This window comes from Ursus americanus, chromosome 10 (genome assembly GCF_024610735.1).
Source record: "Ursus americanus isolate L20-20 chromosome 10, mUrsAme1.1.p, whole genome shotgun sequence".
NCBI classification, from domain to species: Eukaryota; Metazoa; Chordata; class Mammalia; order Carnivora; family Ursidae; genus Ursus; species Ursus americanus.
In genome coordinates this window covers 29,663,962-29,686,096 of record NC_142136.1, presented here as the reverse complement: position 1 = coordinate 29,686,096, position 22,135 = coordinate 29,663,962, and the positions used below count along the sequence as shown (strand labels likewise).

The 22,135-nt window shown below is 43.2% G+C and overlaps 1 protein-coding gene and 1 long non-coding RNA gene across 2 annotated transcripts in view; both read right to left on the bottom strand.

Annotated features, from left to right (window-relative positions):
* The window catches only part of LOC123801171 (uncharacterized), a 140,860-nt gene extending 119,086 nt beyond the window's left edge, over positions 1-21,774 (bottom strand). Inside the window, exons 1-2 of the long non-coding RNA XR_015725922.1 lie at positions 21,554-21,774; positions 18-219 (exon numbers count right to left, since the gene is read on the bottom strand). This is a non-coding gene — a long non-coding RNA (uncharacterized LOC123801171). The remainder of the gene's footprint in view (positions 1-17; positions 220-21,553) is intronic.
* KCTD12 (potassium channel tetramerization domain containing 12) lies at positions 14,667-20,947 on the bottom strand. Its single transcript, XM_045811131.2, has one exon. The coding sequence runs from the start codon at positions 20,726-20,728 to the stop codon at positions 19,745-19,747; it is 984 nt and encodes a 327-aa protein (XP_045667087.1). The 5' UTR covers positions 20,729-20,947; the 3' UTR covers positions 14,667-19,744.
* Positions 21,775-22,135: the final 361 nt, after the last annotated feature.

Here is a 22,135-nt window from a genome sequence, read left to right as displayed (position 1 = left end):
GAAGATAAATGACTTACCAAGGTCACAGATTTAATAAGTGTTAGTTGCCAGGATTCAAAACTAGGTCTCTTGTATGGAAATCCTGGGTTTTTCACTCTATCACACCTTCTCTGGCTGACCATCAGATGAGAATCTCAGCTCCAGCAGCCCGGTTCTTAGATGGCCTTGACTTCTGACAAAGTGTGGGAGCTGGGATGTGCCAATGTCAAGAGTTCAAAACTGTGTGAAATCAGAAATGAACAGCAGGACTCAGCATGTAGCAAAGGCAGGGCTGTTGGACAGTTGCAAGGAGACATGTCTGATATTTAAAACCCTGTGATTTCTCACCTTCCCCACAACCAAATCCCCTTTCCCTCTCTTCCACATGCAGACCTCACACCCACATTACTTCTCTGAACATAAAAGCCATTTTACCTCAAATTCAAAGAAACTACTTTTCTATTTCCCTTTTTTAAAACTCCTTCCACAACCCAATCAACTATTTAATTACTTTAGCTTTGCAAACTTCAACTTTACATGAAATTATTTCACTATCCACCTTCTTATATTTTTAGTATATTAAGATAGGTAGGTCAGTATGTATTGCCTCAGGTAAGGAGAACACACTCTCTATATAGATTAGAACATTTTCAATAATAAAAAATTCCTTCTGCTTTAATCTAGTGTCCATGAACAGAATTGTACTTACACCTGTTTAGAAATACTGATCATATAAAGTACATATCTGTAGCATGGTATTCTGACACAATTTTTGCCTGGTCATATGGTAATTGTATTGAATTCATTGTACAAGAAAATGGGGTGTTTTCTTTTAGACAGAAAATAAATAAACAACAGAGTGGATAATTAAATTAGTTCTCATTCTCTTCAATATGCACAATATAAATTTTCTCAGGGAATTGTGATAAAAGACATTTCACTAGAAAAGAAAATCCATAATTCATATGCCATCTCTCTGGTTAATTCTCAGACTGACCCTTCAGAGCCTATAATTGTTCTTCAGCATTTTCATTATCAAATGTTTATTTTACAAATAAAAACTATACATGTATAACCCATCTCCCAACATTGTGAAATTTAACTTATTCTTGGGCTTTGTTAGTGATTTGGGGGATTCATTCTGCAGTGAACAGCTTCTCCCCACTCAATCTGATCTGAGGCCCACCTTGCTCACAATTGTTTTCTATCTCCGAAAATTCATAAAGGCTGTAATAAAACATTTAGTAAAGACATTGTCTTATTTATCTCAATCAGTATCTACCACAGTTCCTTGGAATAAATTGTGGAAGGAACAGAGAGAACATATGAAAACTGTAAACAAGTAGGTACTTGCCCATGTAGGGGAGAAAAGAATTTAACTCTACCTTTCAACATTCTTCAGCTTGTCTAAGAATCCCATTGACAGGAGACAGAAAAACAGGGAAAAAATCAAACAAAGTCTAATAATATATATACCTCTTGTACACATGAAAGAGACCAAGGAAAACTGAGTAACTAACTGAAATGGCTAAAGCCATCATCTTAAATATCACCTCCAGCTAAAGGCAAAAGAAGGTATTGGAGTTGGGGAGAGAGTTATGGAAGCTTACCAGGAAAAGCACAGTAAAGAAAGGTAAGGTTGTTATGCAAATTTAAGCCCGCGTCTTCTCTGTTGATAAATTTCTAATGACTTAAGAGTGGCCCTTCTTCCTGATACTGGGGAAGAAACTTACAAATGGAGATTTCTCTTTCACATGTAAATGTCTCTTACTACCAGTTAACTTCTACTTGGTTTCCAGAGTTTCTCTTGCCTCTGCAGTTTCTTAAAAATAACCAGCTCAGAACAGTCAATATGCCAAAGAGGCATATCTTGGGGCGGCAAAATTTACTCCTTTACACCCACAAACAAAATTAAGCTTTAAATATAGATTTCCTGTACAAATGACTCAAACCTATTTTGAAAAGTTCTCCCATTTCCATCAGGAAGGTACTTGGGAAAACAGAATCATGTACATTTAATTGAAAATTTACTTTATAATTTTGCTATAAAATTATAAGTTTTCAAAAAAATACTTGCTTATTGATATATTTTCACAAACACACACACATATAACACGTATTGCAATTCTTTGCAAAAAGAAACCATTCAGTTTCCCAACTTACGTCCTATCCCCTGCAAGAAGCAGTTATTGTCATATGAGAGAGTCAACGATTACAAAAAGAATTATGTTTCTCTGGTTTTTAATAGAAAAAAATGTGAAGTGCTTTTATGAGGAGCATTTTTAAAATCTCTAGCAGTTTGTTTCATCCATTTCTGGGAACTTTAGCTAAAACCAAAAATCCCTTAACCTTTTCTTGAAACATTTCACTGGGCATCACAACTTATATAGAAATAGGTCCCCCAAGGGCCCACATTATCCTCAGTGACACCTATACTACAGTGTCGCATAACTCCTGAGCCAGCCCAGTGAATCATAGCCAAATAACAGCAGAGGAAGTAAAGGTGAACTCTGAGAATAGTCGAGTGGAATTCCAATTCTATGGTATCTTATACAACACTATTCTATACTAATAAAATACAGTGGATCTATCTATCTCATAGAAACTGGAATGGGAAGTAAAACAATGAAATGATAAATGTTCAATATATAGCAGAGAATGTTTTCTTTCCTGGAACATTGAGTCTTCTAGGTTACTTGTTCACAAATGCTTAGTCCCACGTCTGGGGATTTCTTCAGGAGATCATCTGCCTAAACAGAAAGGACTCAGTAGAATAAATGGGTCATAAATGAGGCACCAAATGAAAAATATCAAGTAAATTAATAATTTATTTCTAGAAAAGAAACTCACTGACTTGGATATACTAGAATAAATACAAGACCCATGGGATAGACTCTTACAGACCATATTAGTTTCCTAAAACTGCCATAACAAATTACCACAGACATGGTGGCTTAAAACAACAGCCAGATGTCCAAAATTAGTTTCACTGGGCTGAAATTAAGTGTTGGCAGGACCACGTTCCCTCCAGAAGCTCTAGGAGAAAACATCCTGGCCTTGTCTCTTCCAGCTTCCGGTGGCCGCACCAGCTCTCGACTTGTGGCCACATCACTCCAACTTCGGCCTTGGCGGTTGCATGGTTTACTCCTCCTCTGTCTGTGTTCAAATCTCCCTCTGCCTCTCTCTTATAAGGACATTCATAATGGCATTTAGGGACCTCTGGCATAACCCAAGATAATCTCATCTCAAAATGCTTAACTCAACCAACATCTGTAAAGACACCTTTTTCACAAGGACAGTTTCCAGAAATTAAGAAGGAGATATCTCTGAGGGGAGGTGAGGAGGCATTTTCAGTTTACGGAACAGATCAAGACCACAGTTCAAGAATTTAACTGTAAGTAAAGACAATGATGGGGGGGAAAAAAAAAAAAGCCGTGAGCTTTCCAAGCCTCACACGGTGTCTTTCTCAAGTCCTGACTGTGTAACGTCAGCCGTTTGGAGAGTCGTTCAGGGGTCTCAGTCACAATGATGTTTATAGATTAATAGGTCATCTGCCTTCAGGCAATCCTCAACCAACTGAGAAGCCCATTTCTCTGCCATTGATGTAATAATAAAGATACATGTGATGGGAGGGAGCGATATTCTTACCTGACACTGAAGTAGGACAGAACATGTTCTCTGATTATCCTCAATGCCTTCCAACAAAGCGTTTCAGCTTAAAAGTTGCCTACAGACCAACAGTTTTTTTGCCCACAGAATATTGTCACTGACACAGTTACAAACAGGGAGGCAGAGTTTACTTCCAAAATGTCAGGTAAGGTGCTGGGAAAATGTCAGGCCAGCTTTGGTCGCTGGTGCTTACCTTTCAGCTGCTAATGTATGTAAATGATCCCATCCAGGGGCCCAGCTGTTGTGTGTGGAAATGTGCTGATGAAACTAAATTGGGATTCTAGAGAATGCAAATCAAATTGTAGGCAAAATTACTGAAACACGCCAGCCCTCCTTTGAAGCACTGTAGACCAACCCAAGAAAAATGACTAATGGGTAATAATACACAGTCCTGACAGGAATCATAAGCTAGGAAGGAAGTTGCATGTAAAATAATAATAAAGAATATTAAATTGCCACCAGGCCCTACCAGAGACAAATGAAAACGAAGCAGATTCCAACCACCAGTCACTTACTCAATCCCTTTGAAAATGTCCCAGGAATCAGCAGACAAAGAACGCCTTCATGCATATTCCCTTTCTGCTAGAAAGGAATGTTTTCTCAGGAATGTTTCCACACTGGAAAGGGCAGATAGGGGACGCTCCTCTAAAAAGGAGGCATCCTTCTGGCCAGTTCATCATCCTATCCTGGGCACTGACGTGAGGTAACAGGCTGCTTTTATCAGCTACCTGTAGAGAAAATTGTGCACGTTCCCCAAGATAGCCACAGTTTGATGGCTTTTCATTTCCTCTCTTAAAATGTAATACCTCTCTTTCTTATATATATAAAATATGAACTAATTGTTAATTGCCCATAAAACTTTGTATTATTTTTACTCCTAAGTGATTCTTTTCCATCAGAAGGCAATTTGAGGTCTTTCTGGAAGTTGAAATGCAAAGCTCAGTCACTGGTCACTAGAAAGCAGTGAGCCGCTGCCTGCCTAGTTTGGCCTCCCTACCCAGCAAACTGCAAGTGAAACCCAGCCTCAAGCCCCGGGCACTACGCCAGCCAGGAGCAGCCCACACATATCCCTGCAAAGGGCAGGCAGCCCCTAATCTCACACGGCAGCTGATTTCTAATCACCCTGTTTATTCCTCCTTGTCTTCATCGACCTATGGGGACAGCGGTTCTCAAAACTAGCTGCACATGAGAGACATACAGGAAATGTCTATAAACATAACTGAAGTCTCAAACCTTCCCCCAAACAAGCATTGAATTGGTCTGAGGTGGGGCCCCAGCATCAGTATTTTTTTAATTCCCTAAGTGACTCTAATGTGCAAGCAGGTTTGAGAACTCTTGTTCTACTTGCTGGCTATTACTTTTGACCAGTCATGTCTTCCCAGACTCTCTTCCACATTCACCTACCCAGGCCCACCATATTTATCCACTTCTTTTTCTAGGGCCATTTAAACTTAATTTTGCTGCCTAAAGCTATAGTACTATCTTGCCCTTCTCCAGACTTGATACATTGCCTGCCAAGACTCTCTGATCGATTCTTTTCCAGGTTCTGATTTCTCCTGGCTTGCTCCAATAGGACACCCACCAAGACCACCAAAATACCTTGGCAAGGGTCTGCCTACCCACCGGCCATTTCCCTCCTTCACTTTAGCCCATCCCAAATCTGAAAAGTCACATAACCCTTTCCTCTTGGAACTCCGTAACATTCAATGTCTTGGGCCACATTTGAACCAAACGCCCTACCATGGCTATACCCTAGCCTACGTATGCATTCAGAATAACCACCGTGTAGGGACAATAACGCTGTTGTGGGAGGCTATCCTGTATATTAATAAGATGTTTAATAGCGTCCCTGGTCTCTGCTCACCAGATGCCAGAAGCACCCTTCCCCCAACTTGCACCAACCAAAAACGTCTCCAGACATGGCCCAATGATCCTGGGGTGGGGGAATAATTACACCATCCCCCGCCCCACTGAGAACCACTGATCCATCTGTATGTCTCATCTCCCAAACTGCTTCAGTCAAGTTGGTTCCTCTGCCATCTGGTATAGACATTCTTCCCAGTATTCATTTTCACCCAAGTTTACAGTCCATTATTCTGAAGCCTCTTCTTCCTCCTGAGTTGACAACCTTCAGCTTTGATTCACTTCCCAAATGATGCCGACCCCAAAGCAGCTAAGACAGATTCTCACATCCTCTGGTCATCTTAACCCTCCAGCTGCAGACGACCATTGGGAAAATTCTGCAGAACATATTCCAGTATAGAGTTCCAATCCATGCAGTTATTTTGAAATCTCCTTAAAATCACTACTGTGATTTTCCATTACATACCTTTTTTCCATAAAGATGGGCCTTCTGCTGAGGCGCCTGAGTGGCTCAGTAGATTAAGCATCGGACTTCAGCTCAGGTCATGATCTCAAGGTCCCAGAATCCAGCTGTGTCAGGGTCCCCACTCAGCAGGGAGTATGCTTCTCCCTTTGCCCCTGCCCCTTCCCCTCCCCCTGCTCATTCTCGTCCCCTCTCTCTCTCCTCAAATAAATAAATGAATAATCTATTTAAAAAAAGAAGATTGGCCTTAAGCTATTAGCCTTGCAAACACTAAATGAATTTATGTAACAATGTTAACAGAACGTAGACCAGGACCTTTCTTTTTCTTTTCTTTTTTTCTTTTAGATCTTAAAGTAATCTCTACATCCAATGTGGGGGTCAAACTTACAACCCTGAGATCAAGAGTTGCACGCTCTACCTACTGAGCCAGCCAGACACCCCAGACCAGGACCTTTCTTAACATTAGAAATGCTGGGGTGCCTGGGTGGCACAGCGGTTAAGCGTCTGCCTTCGGCTCAGGGCGTGATCCCGGCGTTATGGGATCGAGCCCCACATCAGGCTCCTCCGCTATGAGCCTGCTTCTTCCTCTCCCACTCCCCCTGCTTGTGTTCCCTCTCTCGCTGGCTGTCTCTCTCTCTCTGTCAAATAAATAAAATCTTTAAAAAAAAAAAAAAACATTAGAAATGCTAAGTTGATTCCTGACTCTAAACACTCTTACCCTCCTGAACAATTATTTATTCCTGCCTCCGACTTGTGGAATGGGAATTGTAATGTTCTTGCAAAGCCCTTTGATATTCCAAGTGGGATGGAATTTCATTTCAATTCGAGTACCAACTCTTAATTATTTGAGCTAATGGAGAGGGACAAAGCACCAAAAATAGAATATTCATATAATACAAATTAAAGCTCATACTGACACAAACATGTATTCTCAAATTTTAAGAAATTAAAAGGTTACCTAAAGTGATTAGGCTGATTTTATTGCGTGATTCAGAACTCTTCCAACTGAAGAACTGAAAATATGTTTGAGCATTATGTTATTGGCTTAAGACAATCAGAAGAGCAACTTCCCATAGTTCTTCATTGTAGTTAGAGGTGATTTCAATGTCAATGTTGTTTTGGTAGCTTTATATAAGGATTTTTATTCTCGTCATTTTCTATTTTTTTCATGTTATCTTCATTAAACGCATATTATTTTTGTGATAAAATATGCATACAGAAAGTGTACCATTTAACCATATTTTTTAAAGATTTATTCATTTATTTGAGAGAGTGTGTGTGTGTGTGCGGGCGCGGGCGTGCACACAGGTATTACAATGGAGGGAGGGGCAGAGGGAGAGAATCCCCTAGCTGACTCACCACTGAGCACAGAGCCCCAGGAGCCCAATCCCACAACCCATGAGATCATGACCTGAGCAGAAACCAAGAGTCCAAGGCTCAACCAACCCAGCCACCCAGGCGCCCCCAATTTCACCATTTCTAAATATCCAGTTCTGTGGCATTAACTGCATTCACATTGCTGTGCAGCCATCACCACCACCTGTCTCCGGAACTTTTTTATTTTCTCCAACATCACAAATATTTTAACAGATAGCCCCTTCTTTCTGTCTACTAATAATCTGTTAAATATCATTTCAAGTTAATTTCCGGTAGCTCTTGTTGCAATAAAGGTAAGTCTACCTACAGGATTTATGTAGGTTTATTAGTTGACATTCCTATATAAAAAGAGAATTCTTGTCTTTGCATAGTTATGCCTCATACATTCCTGCTACCCAATGCCTGACTAACCCTGTCCTCTCACCATTTCCCTTTCAACACTCCAGGGGAAATTAACATGCGCAAGAGCTTCCCGTTGCTTCCAACAGTGCGTAGAGTACAGGGCTGTTGACTAGACAACTATGGTTTTGTAATTGCAAAATTAGAAAGTTATTTTTAACAAACATATTTCATTTCGCTTAAAAAATATTATGGACATTGCTTATAGGATACTAAAACAAAAGTATGCTCATTTAGCGTTTTTTGTTTGTTTTTCTTTTTAGGGTGTATGTGTGTGTGTTTTAAGCCTTTGGCTTTTAGACTAAACCATTTTTGGTTTAACAGATGCAAAGTGTTAATTACTAAGGAAGACTGAGGTTCCATAAAGCTTTATTACTAAAGTTTATTTTAGCTTCCCACAGCCCTAGCTTTATTAATAAGGTTTACTTTAGCTTCCCATAGCCGTAACTTTATTAATAACGTTTATTTTAGCTATACTTCTCTTATAAAGGCTATGGCAACTTCTTTGGAACATAACATACTACCCCACTATCACAAAACTCCAAACTTTGGGTTGAGGAAAACATTTCTACATTGATTTTTATACTAGAACTGCAGACTCTCATTTTCTGAGAGACAAAAGACTGAAGTGGATGGCATTGGTAATCACTAAGCATTCTGCAAGATCCATGTCTTTCACAGAACCAATAACAATCATCCTCATCGCACTGTAGCCCTGGCTTTAAAATTTCGATAAGGAAACTGCATATCACAATTACAAAAGTGAGTTTTCCATAGTTTCTCACTACAGCGTGTGGCAATTCTAGCTTCAACATTTTTAAAGAAATGACTTCCTTCCCTCTGCTCTTTCTTAGTTAATGCTCATTTGTTTAATTTGCTGTAACTAAGTGAGTTAATACCGTCCTCTTAACCAGAAGTTGCTGGCAGATTTATCAGTTATGTCATAGAGTAGAGGGGATCAAAGACAAATGTCAAAGGATTCAAGCCCCAAAGACTCTCTTCATCTGTTAGATCCAGAAACTAAAACGAAGCATTGATTTTCTTACTTAACCCCAAATTGACTCAAACCTACAATTAAACTATACGGTGATAATAACATGAAACTTGTTTTGCGAATTCTTCTAAGATAATGGGAGAAGGAGACTACATTCCAGAGGACAAATACAACAATATAGTAAAGCTTCACTGTGCTTTGTCATAGTTCGGGCTGCTGTAACAAAAATACCTAGACTGCGGGGGCTTAAATAACAAACATTTATTTCTCACAGTTCTGGAGGCGGGGACGTCCAAGATCAAGGCGCTGGCAGATTTAGTGTCTGATGAGAGGCCACTTTCTGGTTCATAGACAGCCACCTTCCCGTTGTGTCCTCACACGGCAGAAAAGGCAAGGTTGTTCTCTGGGGTCTCCTGTATGAGGGCACTGATCCCATTCTTGTGGGTCCCCCCCCTCACAAACTAGTCACCTCCCAAAGGCCCCACCTCTGAACACCATCACATCGGGGGTCAGGATTTCAACATACGAATTTTGGGGGGACACAAACATCCAGGCCATAGCATTGCTGCTGTTTCTTACTTATATTTTAAAAGTAATACTCCCAGATCGAGCAGGCAAAACTTTGACCTAATAGCAATGGCTCTGACATGAGCTCATGGAAAGTACTTAATGCCTGGAACACACGTGGTTCTGAGCAGAATTGTAAGGTCACAGCATCACGGCACAGATCATTTATTTTTTTTTAAGTCCTTGCAACTGTCATTTAAAAAACCCACAGCCCTCACTAGAAGAATGTCTGGAACAGTATACTCCAGTGTTCCAGGGAGGTCAGATTGCTTTCCTGCAATTCTTAAGAGTCACCTCTTGAAACTTTCTAGTTAAGATTTTCAAAACTTCGTAATAAATAATAGCCCTGGAGGAAAGCCTATTAACATGGCTCTCGGTGAACTTGACTTCCACCATAAAATGGAAACACTGTCAAGATTTGGGGTTTTGGAGCAGCTGCCATCTAATAACTATTCAGAAAAAATACCCACATTAGTTTAGGTCCTTTTGTAATCTCTGTGACTTTCAAGTCAGATAGAAGGATAGTCATTTCTATTTATTTATTTATGAAACTACAGTTATAATTTCTCAAAAAATACATATGTATAAAGATTATTGATTCTTAGTAGTGTTACCAAAAAAAGTAAAGGCCAAATTTTAAGTTCGTTTTTTTATCTCCCTAATGCCTAAAAAAGAATGAATTAACATGAGCATTCATTCATTTATTCAACAAACTTTTATTGATGACCTGTTATGGGCTAGGTACTGTGTTAAGCCCTGAGGCAAATATAAAGAAATAAATGTCCCCCCACACCCCCCATAAGTGGGTAAATCAATGTCAAGGCTGAGTGAAGATTAAAACCACACCATAAAGTAGAAGCAAGCAGCACAAGTCACCAGGGAGCCTACCTCCCCGTCAATGTCCTTCACATTCCTCTCGCTGGAAACTGTGTGATTTCATTCAATGCTTTTCAAAGACAGATAAAGGCTGAACAAGAAGATACTTCTACTGCCCTTTTCCTTCTATATACAGAAAAGAGAGCTTGTTCTAACCTTAGATTCTCCCACTCACCCACTTGGAAAGTAGTGGAATGGAGAGAGAGAATGAATTAATGAGGAACAATTTGTAAATCACTTGGGAAATGTTGTCTGTTACTAAAACAAAGGGGAAGTCCAAATAACTAATTTTAGAATCTGTCATTACTGTGCTTCATCTTTTTTTTCTTGTTCTTATGCTTTTATTTTACTTGCACTACAGTTTTGCATGTCAATGAATAAAAAGACAACATATCTTCAGTCAGGTTGGAAAGGTCATCATTTCTCCATTATGACCAAGAGCAACAGTCCTCTTCTCCTTAGTCCTCTCCTCCTCCACCCATGTAAAGGCAAGACCAGGGAAATGGGACCCCCACTCAATCTAGGAGGTCCCTTACCCCAAGCCCCTTCGGTGTCCAAGGGACACCTTCCACCTTGGGCGTCCTCTCCCCATCCCGATTCTCATACTACCTCTGGCTCAGCAATGCTGTGGTTCATCTTTTTCCCTTTGAAAAACAGGGGGAAGGGCTCCTGGGTGGCTCAGTCAGTTAAGCATTTGCCTTTGGCTCTGGTCATAATCCCAGGGTCCTGGGATTGAGCCCCACATTGGGTTCCCTGCTCAGTGAGGAGCCTGCTTCTCCTTCTCCCTCTGCCCCTCCCTCTGTTGTGCTCTCTCTGTCAAATAAATAAATAAAATATTTGAAAAACAGGGGCAGAAATCATTCTTAGTAGCTATTAAGTGTATTTAAAAGAATTGTGGGGGAAAGGTAGTGTTCATAAAACTCCACAAATGTGCAAAGTGTATAAGGCTCAATAGTGCTAAGTCTTCCATGATTTCTGGTGGTGTCAGTCTACCATTTTGCTCTCCACTGTTGAACGTAAAGAAAACACACCTGAAAGGAGATCGCTGTGTGTCAAATATATTAGGGACTCAGTGAATGACTGCTGAAGCTGAAAGGATGAGCTGGTGTTTCAGAGTTCTTGATGTCCTATAACAGGTGCTCAATAAAGTGCCTACTAAATAATCAGATCTCTCAAAGACTCCATTATATGATTCTCAGATCTGGGGATTAACAGAAGAATTCCTCATTCAAACGTGGTGCTCCCAATATAATGCAAGTAAATCTCATAGAAAACTGTGTGGCCTGAGAGGTTTAAAGGGAGGAGAAAAGTAAACAAAACCTTGCCCACTCTTGCAGCCACGTGCTCTGCATGTGGCTTAATGTACATAAACCTGACCCCCTACACAGCTGCCTAACTGGCTTCCAACTCCCTAGGCCCATCACACCATCCTCCACGGAGCTCCCAGCGGTCTTTGAAAAAGTGGCATTATTTTTTATTATTTCACACCTTGTTTAAAATTTTTCAGTATACACTAAGAATTAACCAACATCTCTATCTTTTAACACAGCATATGAGGTTCACCCTGATCTGGCTCTCACTAAACTCCAGCTTTTTGTTGGTTGGCTGGTTGTGTTTTTGTTTTTGCTTTATGGGGGCAGAGGGCTTTTTTTTTTCCCCAGGAGGTTCTGGTTTTCACTGTGTTCAGGTCTTTCCTCCCAAAGCTGGCCCTGTGCTTAGAAGGCCCCTTCCCTTTCTCTTTTTTACCTTTAAGCTTCCGTTCTGGCACCTCCTCCTCCAGGAAGCCTAAGGCTGAGTCAGGTACCCCCTTTCTTTCTCCAGCAATTACTCAGACTATCCTAGCACTGCACCTTCAAGCTATTTTGTTATTATTTGGCTCCCTTCTAATGCTCAGTGCTCACTCATTCCGGCACATTACTCATCATATTGGCACAGTCTGGCACATAGTGGGTACTCAAGAGATCTGGAATAAATGAATGAATGCTGGATGGCTGTACATGGGGAAAAGTTGCAGCAGCCAAGCTAAGAATTAATGGCCTAAAGTAGTCCCTGAATGCCTTTCTACCTCGCCCCATAGGCCACACTTAGGGGGATCTGTGATTGGAAAAAAGAGGTACATTTTGGCCCCAAAGGGACACTGACCTTGAAACTTCTTATATGAGCAGAATACACCTGAGAACTTAAGAGGTTAACATTTTGGGCACCTGGGTGGCTCTCAGATGGTTAAGTGTCTCCCTTTGGTTCAGGTCGTGATCTCCAGGTACTGGGATGGAGCCCCACATCAGGCTCCTGGTTCAGCAAGGAGTCGGCTTCTCCCTCTGCCCCTCCCCCACTTGTGTGCGCGCGCACTCTCTCTCTCTCAAATGAATAAATAAAATCTTTAAAAAAAAAAAAAAGAGGTTACCATTTTCTCTAAACTACTCATCAAGAAACAAGCCCAGCATATACCGGCAGAAGTTCTCAACCCTAGCACCAAGTTGTTAATGACAGCGGAAGGCGAACTGTCCCTAAGATTCTACAAGTTCAGAATATCTTTTTTTTTTTTTTAAGTTCAGAACATCTTTAATGTTTAAGGTTCTGTCTTTGAAGTTCTTGTAAACTTATCATTTTTTCCATAAAATGAAACAGATTTTTTGGTAAATTACCTGTCAGTTAAATGACTTAATTTCCCAACTCACAGATACACATTTCAGTTAGTCCAACTGATATTCCAGGAAAGCCCCATATTTATTCTATAGCTTCCCATCCTTTTCCAACTCTCCCCAGAGAATACATTATGACATTGTGGCTCCTCTTTCTATACTATATTCCTAAAAAACAACTGTTAGCCAAAATTCATGGTGGGGAAAAAAAACCCCTAGAATAAAAATGGAACAAGGATGACCTTCAGAAATAGAAAAAATGGAGGACATGGAAGGGAGGACTTGTCCTCAGTCTGAAAGCCACATAAAACGTCATACGTGTCTATCTAATGATTCTAGAGTGACTCCACCCACCAATATCCCCATTCCCTTGAGAGCTCCCAGTGAATCCGACCATTTCTGTGGCCTCTACAGAAGAAAATAGTGCCTACAGGTGATTTCTCTCTTGGCATCACTTCATACAAAAAAAAAGCCTCATATATTTGCATATAAGTGAAAAGATGTTCAACACAGCACTCTTTGGAGTAGAAATAAAAAACCTGAAAACTTAAATGCCCACTAAGAAAGGACTGGTGAAATAAATGACAGCACATCTCGACAATGACCCGTCATGCACAATATCACGTAACTATCAAGTAAAATAAGGGAGATCATTGCTACACGTCCACCCATGCACTGCAAGCGCTCCAGAATGTGTGGTTCAAAGAAGAAAGCAGGGCACGGGATCGGTATAATTCCCACTGACTATAAAAAAGGGAGGAACATATATATTTATTAAAAATAGAATATCTCTGTAAAAACACACCAGTGGTGCGCCCTGGGGGGAAAAACCCTCCAGGGGTTACTGGAGGAGGGAGATTGACTTATTATACACAAAAATTCTATTGCTTAAATTTTTCACATAAACTTTTCAAAAACCGAATTGTTTATGTATTTGTACATAAAACACACACACTTTCAAAACAAAAGCTATCTAGAGGAAGTAAAGGCAAAAGCAAAGAGGAAGGGCGAAGCCTGGCTCACTCTCCACGCGCCACTCCTGGCTTCCGGTGCCACAGCCCAGCAGACCAGGCGGCTGCCACTGCCTGCAGCGTGGCTGGTTTCTCAGTCTGGAAGGCGCTGTGCTTTCTTTCAAGAGGAGAGTCACCAATGATGGAGAGGATGCAGGAAAGAGACCCTATCATAAAAATGCAGATCCTCTCCCAACACTCTTTGGAAATTTATCTTCATGAATTGTACTTTCAATTAAGGCATGTCTCAAAGTTTCTATTTCTTTTCCCTAGGAACTCTTTTACTTATTTTTTTTATTTTTGAGAGCAAGAGAGAGAGTGTGCAAGTGTGAGCCAGGGAGGGGCAGAGAGAGAGAGAGAGAGAGAATCTTAAGCAGACTCCATACCCAGTGTAGATCCCAACACAGGGCTTGATCTCAGGATGCAAAGATCATGACCGGAGCTGAGATCAGGAGTCAGCTGCTTAACAGACTGAGCCACCCAGGCCCCCCCCTACAAACTTTAAAAGGCATCTCTACCTTCACTCCCCATGTTCAAAACAATTTGCATATGCTGCTAAGACTGAGGTCGAAGAAAATGTGAAGGACTCTTCCTCTACACTGAGTACCAATCCACTTTGACAATAGGCATTCTTGACAATAAACTCTGGGGGAAGAGCCTGTTCACTCCTGGACAAGCTGGCCAATTACACAGTGAGGAGGTCTTCTGATGGCGTCACGCTCATCCTCAGCCCCACAACAACTTGGAAAGCTTTCATTCCCAGTACTTAACCCCTTAAATGAAATCAGACCAGTGTTCAAGCCAATCCATACCCAGGAGCCAAAAGGAATAATTAAAGGAGTGAATGTTTTATTCTTTAGTGTTTAATAGAATACATAACAAGTCAATAATCAATGATTCATTACTTCACACACAGGGAGGAAAACAGTATCGAGTAGGTCTATTATACAACTGGTTGTGAACAGGGAGAACGAAAATCTCTAGAGCATTCAGATGGTTGAAGAAATTCTCACTTAAAGTTTGGGCACATCTGAATTGTCTTTTTTAAAATAGAGATTTTTTTTTCTTGGCTTTCTGTTTCATTAGAAAAGTCTGATAATTGTTATGATTTTTTTCCTTTCCCCTTCTATTTTGAGAAAATGGCTCAGTGATAAGTATCATTTAGCATATAATGTTTTCAACAATTGCATAATCCCAGAGAGCTCTGTGGGAATCTTACATTGTTTGGCAGAGATGAGTTTTTCGGATATAGGGGAAAATGTAAATAACATATAATTTATGTCTTCAAAATTAACATCCTCAATGGACGTCTTAAAACTTTTGTCATTAAATGTCACTGATGATGTGTGAGTGGTCACAAATGAATTATCATCATTCGTATTCAATAGTAATGGCAAAATTCACCTGCCTATAAAGTCACAAAGACAGTTGTATAATAGTTTACATTACAATTAATGTTCACATACCTCAAAATACATTTAAAATACAAAAAACTTGGCCTAGGGGGGAAAAAAACCACAAAATGTATAAGGTGACAAGAATTCTTGGTCAACTATTCATCTTCCTACCACACAAGATTAAATTCTAATGTAAATAGTCTGCTTGGATTTCTTCCACCTAAGTTTCAAGGGCCCCAGTAGAGAATCTAAATCTTCAAATTCAAAGATCTTTAAGATTTTTATTGTCCAAAATTATGACAAAGAAAAGTTAACTTCAACATAACTTGTTTCTGGCTCTAGGAAACCCTATATCCGGTACCACAGCCACTGAAAACCCAAGAGTATTTTATTTATTCTCAAGAGACAGACTTAGGTCATCTAAGAAAACTAATTCAGTTTTTAAATGAGTTATCATAAGGAAAAAACAAAAGAAATTCCAAAGGATTTACTCTAAGTTTACAATAAAAAATATTCAGTTTACTATATTAGAAATTTAAGTCAATTGAGTAAAGTACTTATGATTCAGACTATAAAAGAAGTTCGTACAGAATTTAACCCCTCCAGTCAATACTTTTCTAAATACTTGCACTGTAATTTAGCATTTTTCATGTGGAGTACAAAATGTTTTGAATATTAGAATTTACCATAATTTAAAAAGTAAAAAATTACCAAAGATTCACCTTACATGGCTTCAATGTAATAACATTCCATGGAAAATTCCAATAAAAATTGGAATATGTTATGAGTATTGCCAGTCACCCATTTTTGTCTGAGAATTCAAATTATGCATTTCCTCAGAGAAGCAACAGGCCCCATATATGGATCTGGTTTGAAAGAGAAGAAAATTTTAGCTAGTATTACAACTTTTCACTTTGCAATCAATGCCAAAAAAAACCCCAAAAAAACAAAAAACAAAAAAACCCCACCACCACCACCAAAAAGAAACACAAGAACAAAAACAGTACTGAAAGGGAAAAAAATTTTCTAAGTCTCACACCTCCAAGGAATATTTTTCACAACATACAATTTGAAAAATGAGACTGAATATGGTTCATGGTGTACGTGTATTAAAAAAATAGGCGACTTGTCCAACACCTGGTGCAAAAGCACTGAACGTAGTACCTGTGTTTTTAACCACCGTCAACAATTCTTTTTTTTTTTTAATGAAATTTATTAAATCTCATGTCACTCATTTGTCCTTAGGAACCAAACGGTCATTAAAGCCATGACATAGGTAAATGCACGCTACACTGGGTCAGCTTCATGTAGTCCTAATTACTAATTTACGACATTCTCCCAGGTTATTTGAATGGTTATCTTTGGAGGGCTTACCCGTATGGACCCTCGATAACCCATCCAAGCTCAGAGGTGACAATCAACACTCCAGCCCCCTTTGTAGACCACTAAGGGTCCGTCTGTGGCCCACAGCACACCGAAGAGAAGGAACCGAAAAGCGCCCACGCTGAGTCACCCAGCCACTGTGACATTATCCACCCAGTGCAGAATGTGTTTCCTACCCAGCCTTTACTTTGAGCTAAAAGTAAAATATTTTCCTTTTTCGAATGCCAGCCTTTGAGGGGACAGTCATCCCTAGGAAAAGAAGTCAGTTTACGGTCTCTAACCATTTAAATTCCCAGTCTTTGACATAATGAAAGGGGTAGGGGAGCACTGCAGGGCAGTCAGGGTGTGTGGGGAAGTGAGATCTATATGCCCAAAGAAGTGGAATAGTTGTTCAACTCAAAGTTTTACAAGATAAAATTCATAAGACTTGAGTGGCACAAACAAAACTTTAGCAGTTTCCCATGACTCCCAGAGTTGTGCAGATTTAACAGGGAAATCAGAATCCCAGAGTCTTGCCATCTGTCAGTGGCTTTGATCTGTCCTAAGATGTTCTCAAGCATGTGCTTTTCGTCACACGACCTAACAGAACACCCTATAAGGTGGAGAAATTTCTGTGACTCTTTTGTCCAGAAAGCAACTTTGCTAAATCATTTCAGGCTTGAAACAGAGATAAGTTCTGTTGCGCGACCTACTCTGAGAACACACCCAACATATAAGCAAACACAACTTCCAGGAGTTCTGCTTCCATTTCCCTTACAATTACAATCTTTATACATAAAGTTAACTTTACCTTTCTAAAAATGTAACTCCAATGAAAAGACCTCCAATCTGTTTACCAACTAAAAAAAAAAAAAAAAAAAAAAGAATTTGTGGGGTAAAAATACAGGTACCTTGATTTTAAGTGGACAGTTAAATTATTACTATACATAACTAATAGCCAAGGAAAAAAGTATGGAGCAAACTCAGATTTATAATCATGTATTTTTTCCTAACCCAGTGTCCCCAGAGACAAGGATCTAAGAAACTCATGAAAACATGTTGCTTTAGTATATACACTATCTGATGCACGTTACCGGGGGTAAATACAGGAAATTTTTTAGCATTAGTAAATGAATTAAAAAACTAAATGATTCGTGTAAAATGTTTATATATGGTATATACAGATTGAATCACATGAGTCTAAGAATAAAACTGTTCCAATTCTTAGTATCTGTTATGGACATAGTAAGATACAGTACAAGATTCATTTTTAAAAAGAAGAAAAAATAGCACTGATTTGAACACTGAAAACGACTCTTACAAAATCTTTAAAAACATACTTCAGAGAAACTGCTGAAACTAATGAAAAAGGAAAGGCTTCTCCGTCATCCCAGAATATCCAAAGGAGCCTCACAGCATGAAAGACAAGGATTCACTTCGCTTCACCTAAGGTGTAGATAGGATATGCACTAGGAATTTATTCTGTGTTAGAGTAAAGGTATAAGGCAACCGGGTCTCCTTCTGTTTCTCTTGCATTTACCTAAAACACTATTTTATTGCTCAGCCCACTTGTAAGTACTTTTTTGCCTTCGTTTAAAAACATTTCATTGTATAGCTATCTACAGACAGGCAGCCCTTGGTGCTTCTCTCTCTCTGCAGCTGTCACCCAAAAAGAGTCCACCTTAATTTCAAACAATCTGCAGGAAAGAAGTGGCATTTTCAGGTTTTCGGGGTTTGCCCAAAAGTCAACATTGGCTGGGCTTGAAGAAACTAAGGATTTTTAAGAAGAGACCTTAAGTTTAAGTAACCAAAATCAAACAGATTTTGCTCGTTAATAGATCTTTAAATCAGGATTTATAATCAACAAGAAAATAAAGTTCAAAAAAAAATAAACAAGTTCAAAAACTACTGGGTAACTCTTTGGTTAGGTTATGTAAGTATCAGCAACTTCTAAGTTTAGGACTCAAAACAGTTAGTTCAATAAACTGCCAGATAAGAGTAGATCAGTTATTAATCTTTATAAAATGCTTTCCATGTTTTTGTGTACTATTTTTTAAATGTGCGTGTACTCAAACGGATGGCACAAACTTGCAACTTTCAAATAATAAATGAATGTCTGCTCCTCCCTTCCCACCCCTTCACCCCTCCTTCCTCCCTCCCCATCCCACCCCCCAAGTCTTACGAGCTAAGGTCCTACTGCCATTCACTGCAAGAATACGGGCCTTCCTAATACCCACAACGTGCATTACTACCCAGCCCCGTTCACAGTCACTGCCAGGTGACTTCCCGCAGTGCTTGGTGACCTGGGCTGTCTCGCCCTTGTCGGCGTCAGCACTCTTGCTCCCTCTCTCCAAGAACGGCGGCCATGTCGACCAGTCGAACTAGGCATCAGGTGCTGGAGCCAAGGAGAAAGGATGCCTCCTTACGCACGAGGGTAACTTTCGACAAGTTTAAGCCACAGGCGCAGTCCTTTTGTTGTGCACGGAAAAGATACGATCCTTCATTGTGCCAGCACTAGATTCTTGTCCTACTTCTACCTATAACTTGTCAAAACTTTATTCATTTGTAGTCACTGAACTGCCTCCACGGGATCCTAATTCCAGGTCCAGAGTCTTCCATCCAGCCCCCTAAAACTCTACCTTTCAAGAGGGTCAAAAGGCTAAGTAATGGCCCTTTTAAAACATTAACTATTCCCAGACAGTATTCTCATTCTGATCTCTTAAGCCGCGAATGAGTCAAAAGGGCTGGGGATTTCAAGGAATCTTCTACACACTGGACAGGGTCCCATCAGGTTCTGAACAATTCTCCCATCCCCAGGTACTTGGTGACTTTGTGGCCACACTTTCCTCATGAGATCCAGACTGAAGGACAATCCAGGGGAGGGGTGGTTTGAGTCAGGGGGCAGAGGAAGCACTGGAGGGGGGTACATCTGGGCTCTCTCCGTTAGCGGGGTCCAAAGAAGACGAAGAAGCCGAGATTTGCGGCTGCAGGTTCTCAAGTGGGGGGTGAGTGGGCCTGGCCCAGCTACTAAAGGTGGGAGACAGGGGAATGGAAAGGCGTGGGGTGGGAGGGGAGATCTATAATCCTCTCCTTGGCAGGAAGGAAGGGGGCTGGGAGCGCTGGAGTCGCGAGGGGGTCTGGGGAGCTCACTCCCTGCAGAAGACGTACTCCGTGTAGCTGGTCCAGATCTTGTCCTCGCTCTGGTCGGTGCTGCTGGCGAAGGCGCAGGTGCCCGTGGAACTGCACGCCACCATGTGGAAGCCCGACTCGGACAGCTTGTCGAAGGCCTGCTCCAGGAAGTTGAACTTGAGGTAATAGCGCGAAGTGTAGCGCTCGGGAGGCCGGTCCGGGTCCCGGCTCTCATTCAGGGTGTCACCGAACACCTCCTTGGCCAGCGACGTCTTGCCGCACACGGTGATGCGTGCCACTCGCCGGAACTTGGCGTCCGCCTGCGCGTCCCGCCCGATAGTGTAGGAGCCGCGGTAGCCGATGGTGATGTAGCCCGAGCGCCGGCTGCCGTCCAACGACTGGGACGGCGTGAGCAGCGGGCCCGCCGCACCCCCGGACGGGCTGCGGCTAGCCAGCTCCAGCGTGGGCGACGGCGCCCCAGCCGACGAGCCCTCTTGCTGCTCGGGCTCGGCGTAGCCGAGCGGCAGCAGCTCGTCACCCAGCGAGCCCTCCTTCTGCACCCCGCGCCGCGAGTGCGGCGGCGGCGGCCCGGGGCCGGGCTGCTGGGGCGCCCCGAGGCGGCGCACGAGCTCGGGCAGCTCGAAGTACTCGGCCTCGCGCTGCAGCCGGCTGCGCTCGGGGAAATAGTCGGGCAGCACGAGCTGCAAGTCCCGCAGGTAATCCAGGATGTAGCGGAACAGGAAGCCGTCTCGGTCCAGAAAGAAGCGGCCTTTGCTGTCCCGGGCCAGCTCCTGCGGCTGCTGCTGCGTGAACATGCGCCAGAGCAGCGAGTCGGGCACCGACACCACCGTGCAGCGCCGGGTCACATACACCTGGCCCCCCACGTTCAGCTCCACGATATCGGGGAAGAGCGGCGGCTCCGCCGAGGAGGACGAGGAGCCGCTGCCACCTCCGCCGCCGCCCCCGTTGGGTAATCCACGTGTGCTGTCCGCCAGAGCCATGGCAAAGAGGTGGCCGGTCTGGGCTGGTGGCAGGGAGAGGAGCCGCGCGCCGAAGCCGCCGCCGCCTTTCCCGGACGCTGGCTCAGCCCTGCGCTCCGGCCGCCGCCGCCGCAAGCCGCGCAGAGCCCAGCAGTGCGAGCGCGCTGCTGTGCGCCCCCGAGAACCCCGGTGCGCTCGGCCCGCCTCACCCGCGCGCTCCAGGCGAGTGCCGGGCCTTGGCCGGCCCGCGGCTTAAGTAGAGACGCCCGCTCCGGCGCCGCGGCGCGCAGGAGGCGTGGGCGGCTGCGGAGCGGCGAAGCCTTGCTCCCCCGGGCGGGGAGGAGGGGGGGGGACGGCGGAGCGGGGAATCGATTTGCATCCTAAACGCTGACGCCGCGCCCGGCTCCTGGCTCCACCCCGGCTCGCGCGCGTCGGGGGGGACCCGACTCCCCAGTCGCCCCACCTCCAGCTCGCCGGGCCCGCGCTCGAACCCGTCCCGCTCCCGCCCAACTTTCTTCCCCTCCAAAATGGATAGGGCCTGGGACGGGCCGCTTCGGAAGACGAGCTTCCTTCGGAGCCGCAGTCACGGCGCCCTCTCCCCTGCTGACCCCGCCTGGAAGGAGGACGTAAACTTCCCGGCTCCCCCGCCCGGGCAGTAGAAGAGTGCGTGGCCGCCTCGGCCCGGTCGCCTCCGGAACTGGCCTCTGTAAACACTGGAGCTGTGGCGCTGCCCTAGTCGGTTGTTGTGTTGCTGAAAGTTCTCAAGAGAATGTGGAGGGACAGAGGGGCAGATACTGTTGACGTTTACTAGTAGCCTCGAAAAAGCCCGAGAAGCAAAACACTCACCTCACTCTCCAGCCATAGAACTGTCACGGATAGTTGCTTTTATGGGTGAAGAGGCAAACTCATTGGTTGACAGACCTCAAGGTAGAAGGAAATGAGCGGCCGTGGCGACGGGAGAACTTGGGTGCGCCCAAGGAGTGACTTGGGGGCGCGTTGCCCTGCGGGTGGAGGACGCGGCCTCCTCCCATGGCGCCTTCGAAGCCAGGCTGCCCGCGCAGTGAGGCCGAACTAACCGCCCCGCCCCCGGCCCCTTTCAGCCTTCGCTGAATCTCGCCGTAAAACATGGAGGTTTTGCAGAACTAACGTAATTTGGAAAAAGCACCTTTCAGCCCCTGCGTGTTTCTCCTCCCAAAGGTCCCGGTGCGCCTGCTCTCTCCTGCACCTCGGTCATTCCAGGCGGTCCTCTGAAGGTTGCCTCTAGTCTCAGGGCCTTTGTACTTTTGAAGGCCCTGTCTAGATTCCACCTGGTGCTGTAACTGCTCCCTCCACATCTGCATTCACCTGGCACGCTGCAGCCCAGAGGACGCCTTCTCCCGCACCACCCCAAGCCTTCCCAGGTTCCCAGGCCGGGGAGCCCTCGGGATC

Bases quoted from the DNA above. Each gene is read 5' to 3' on its own strand.
- KCTD12 (XM_045811131.2), bottom strand. From the start codon at position 20,728: ATGGCTCTGGCGGACAGCACACGTGGATTACCCAACGGGGGCGGCGGC.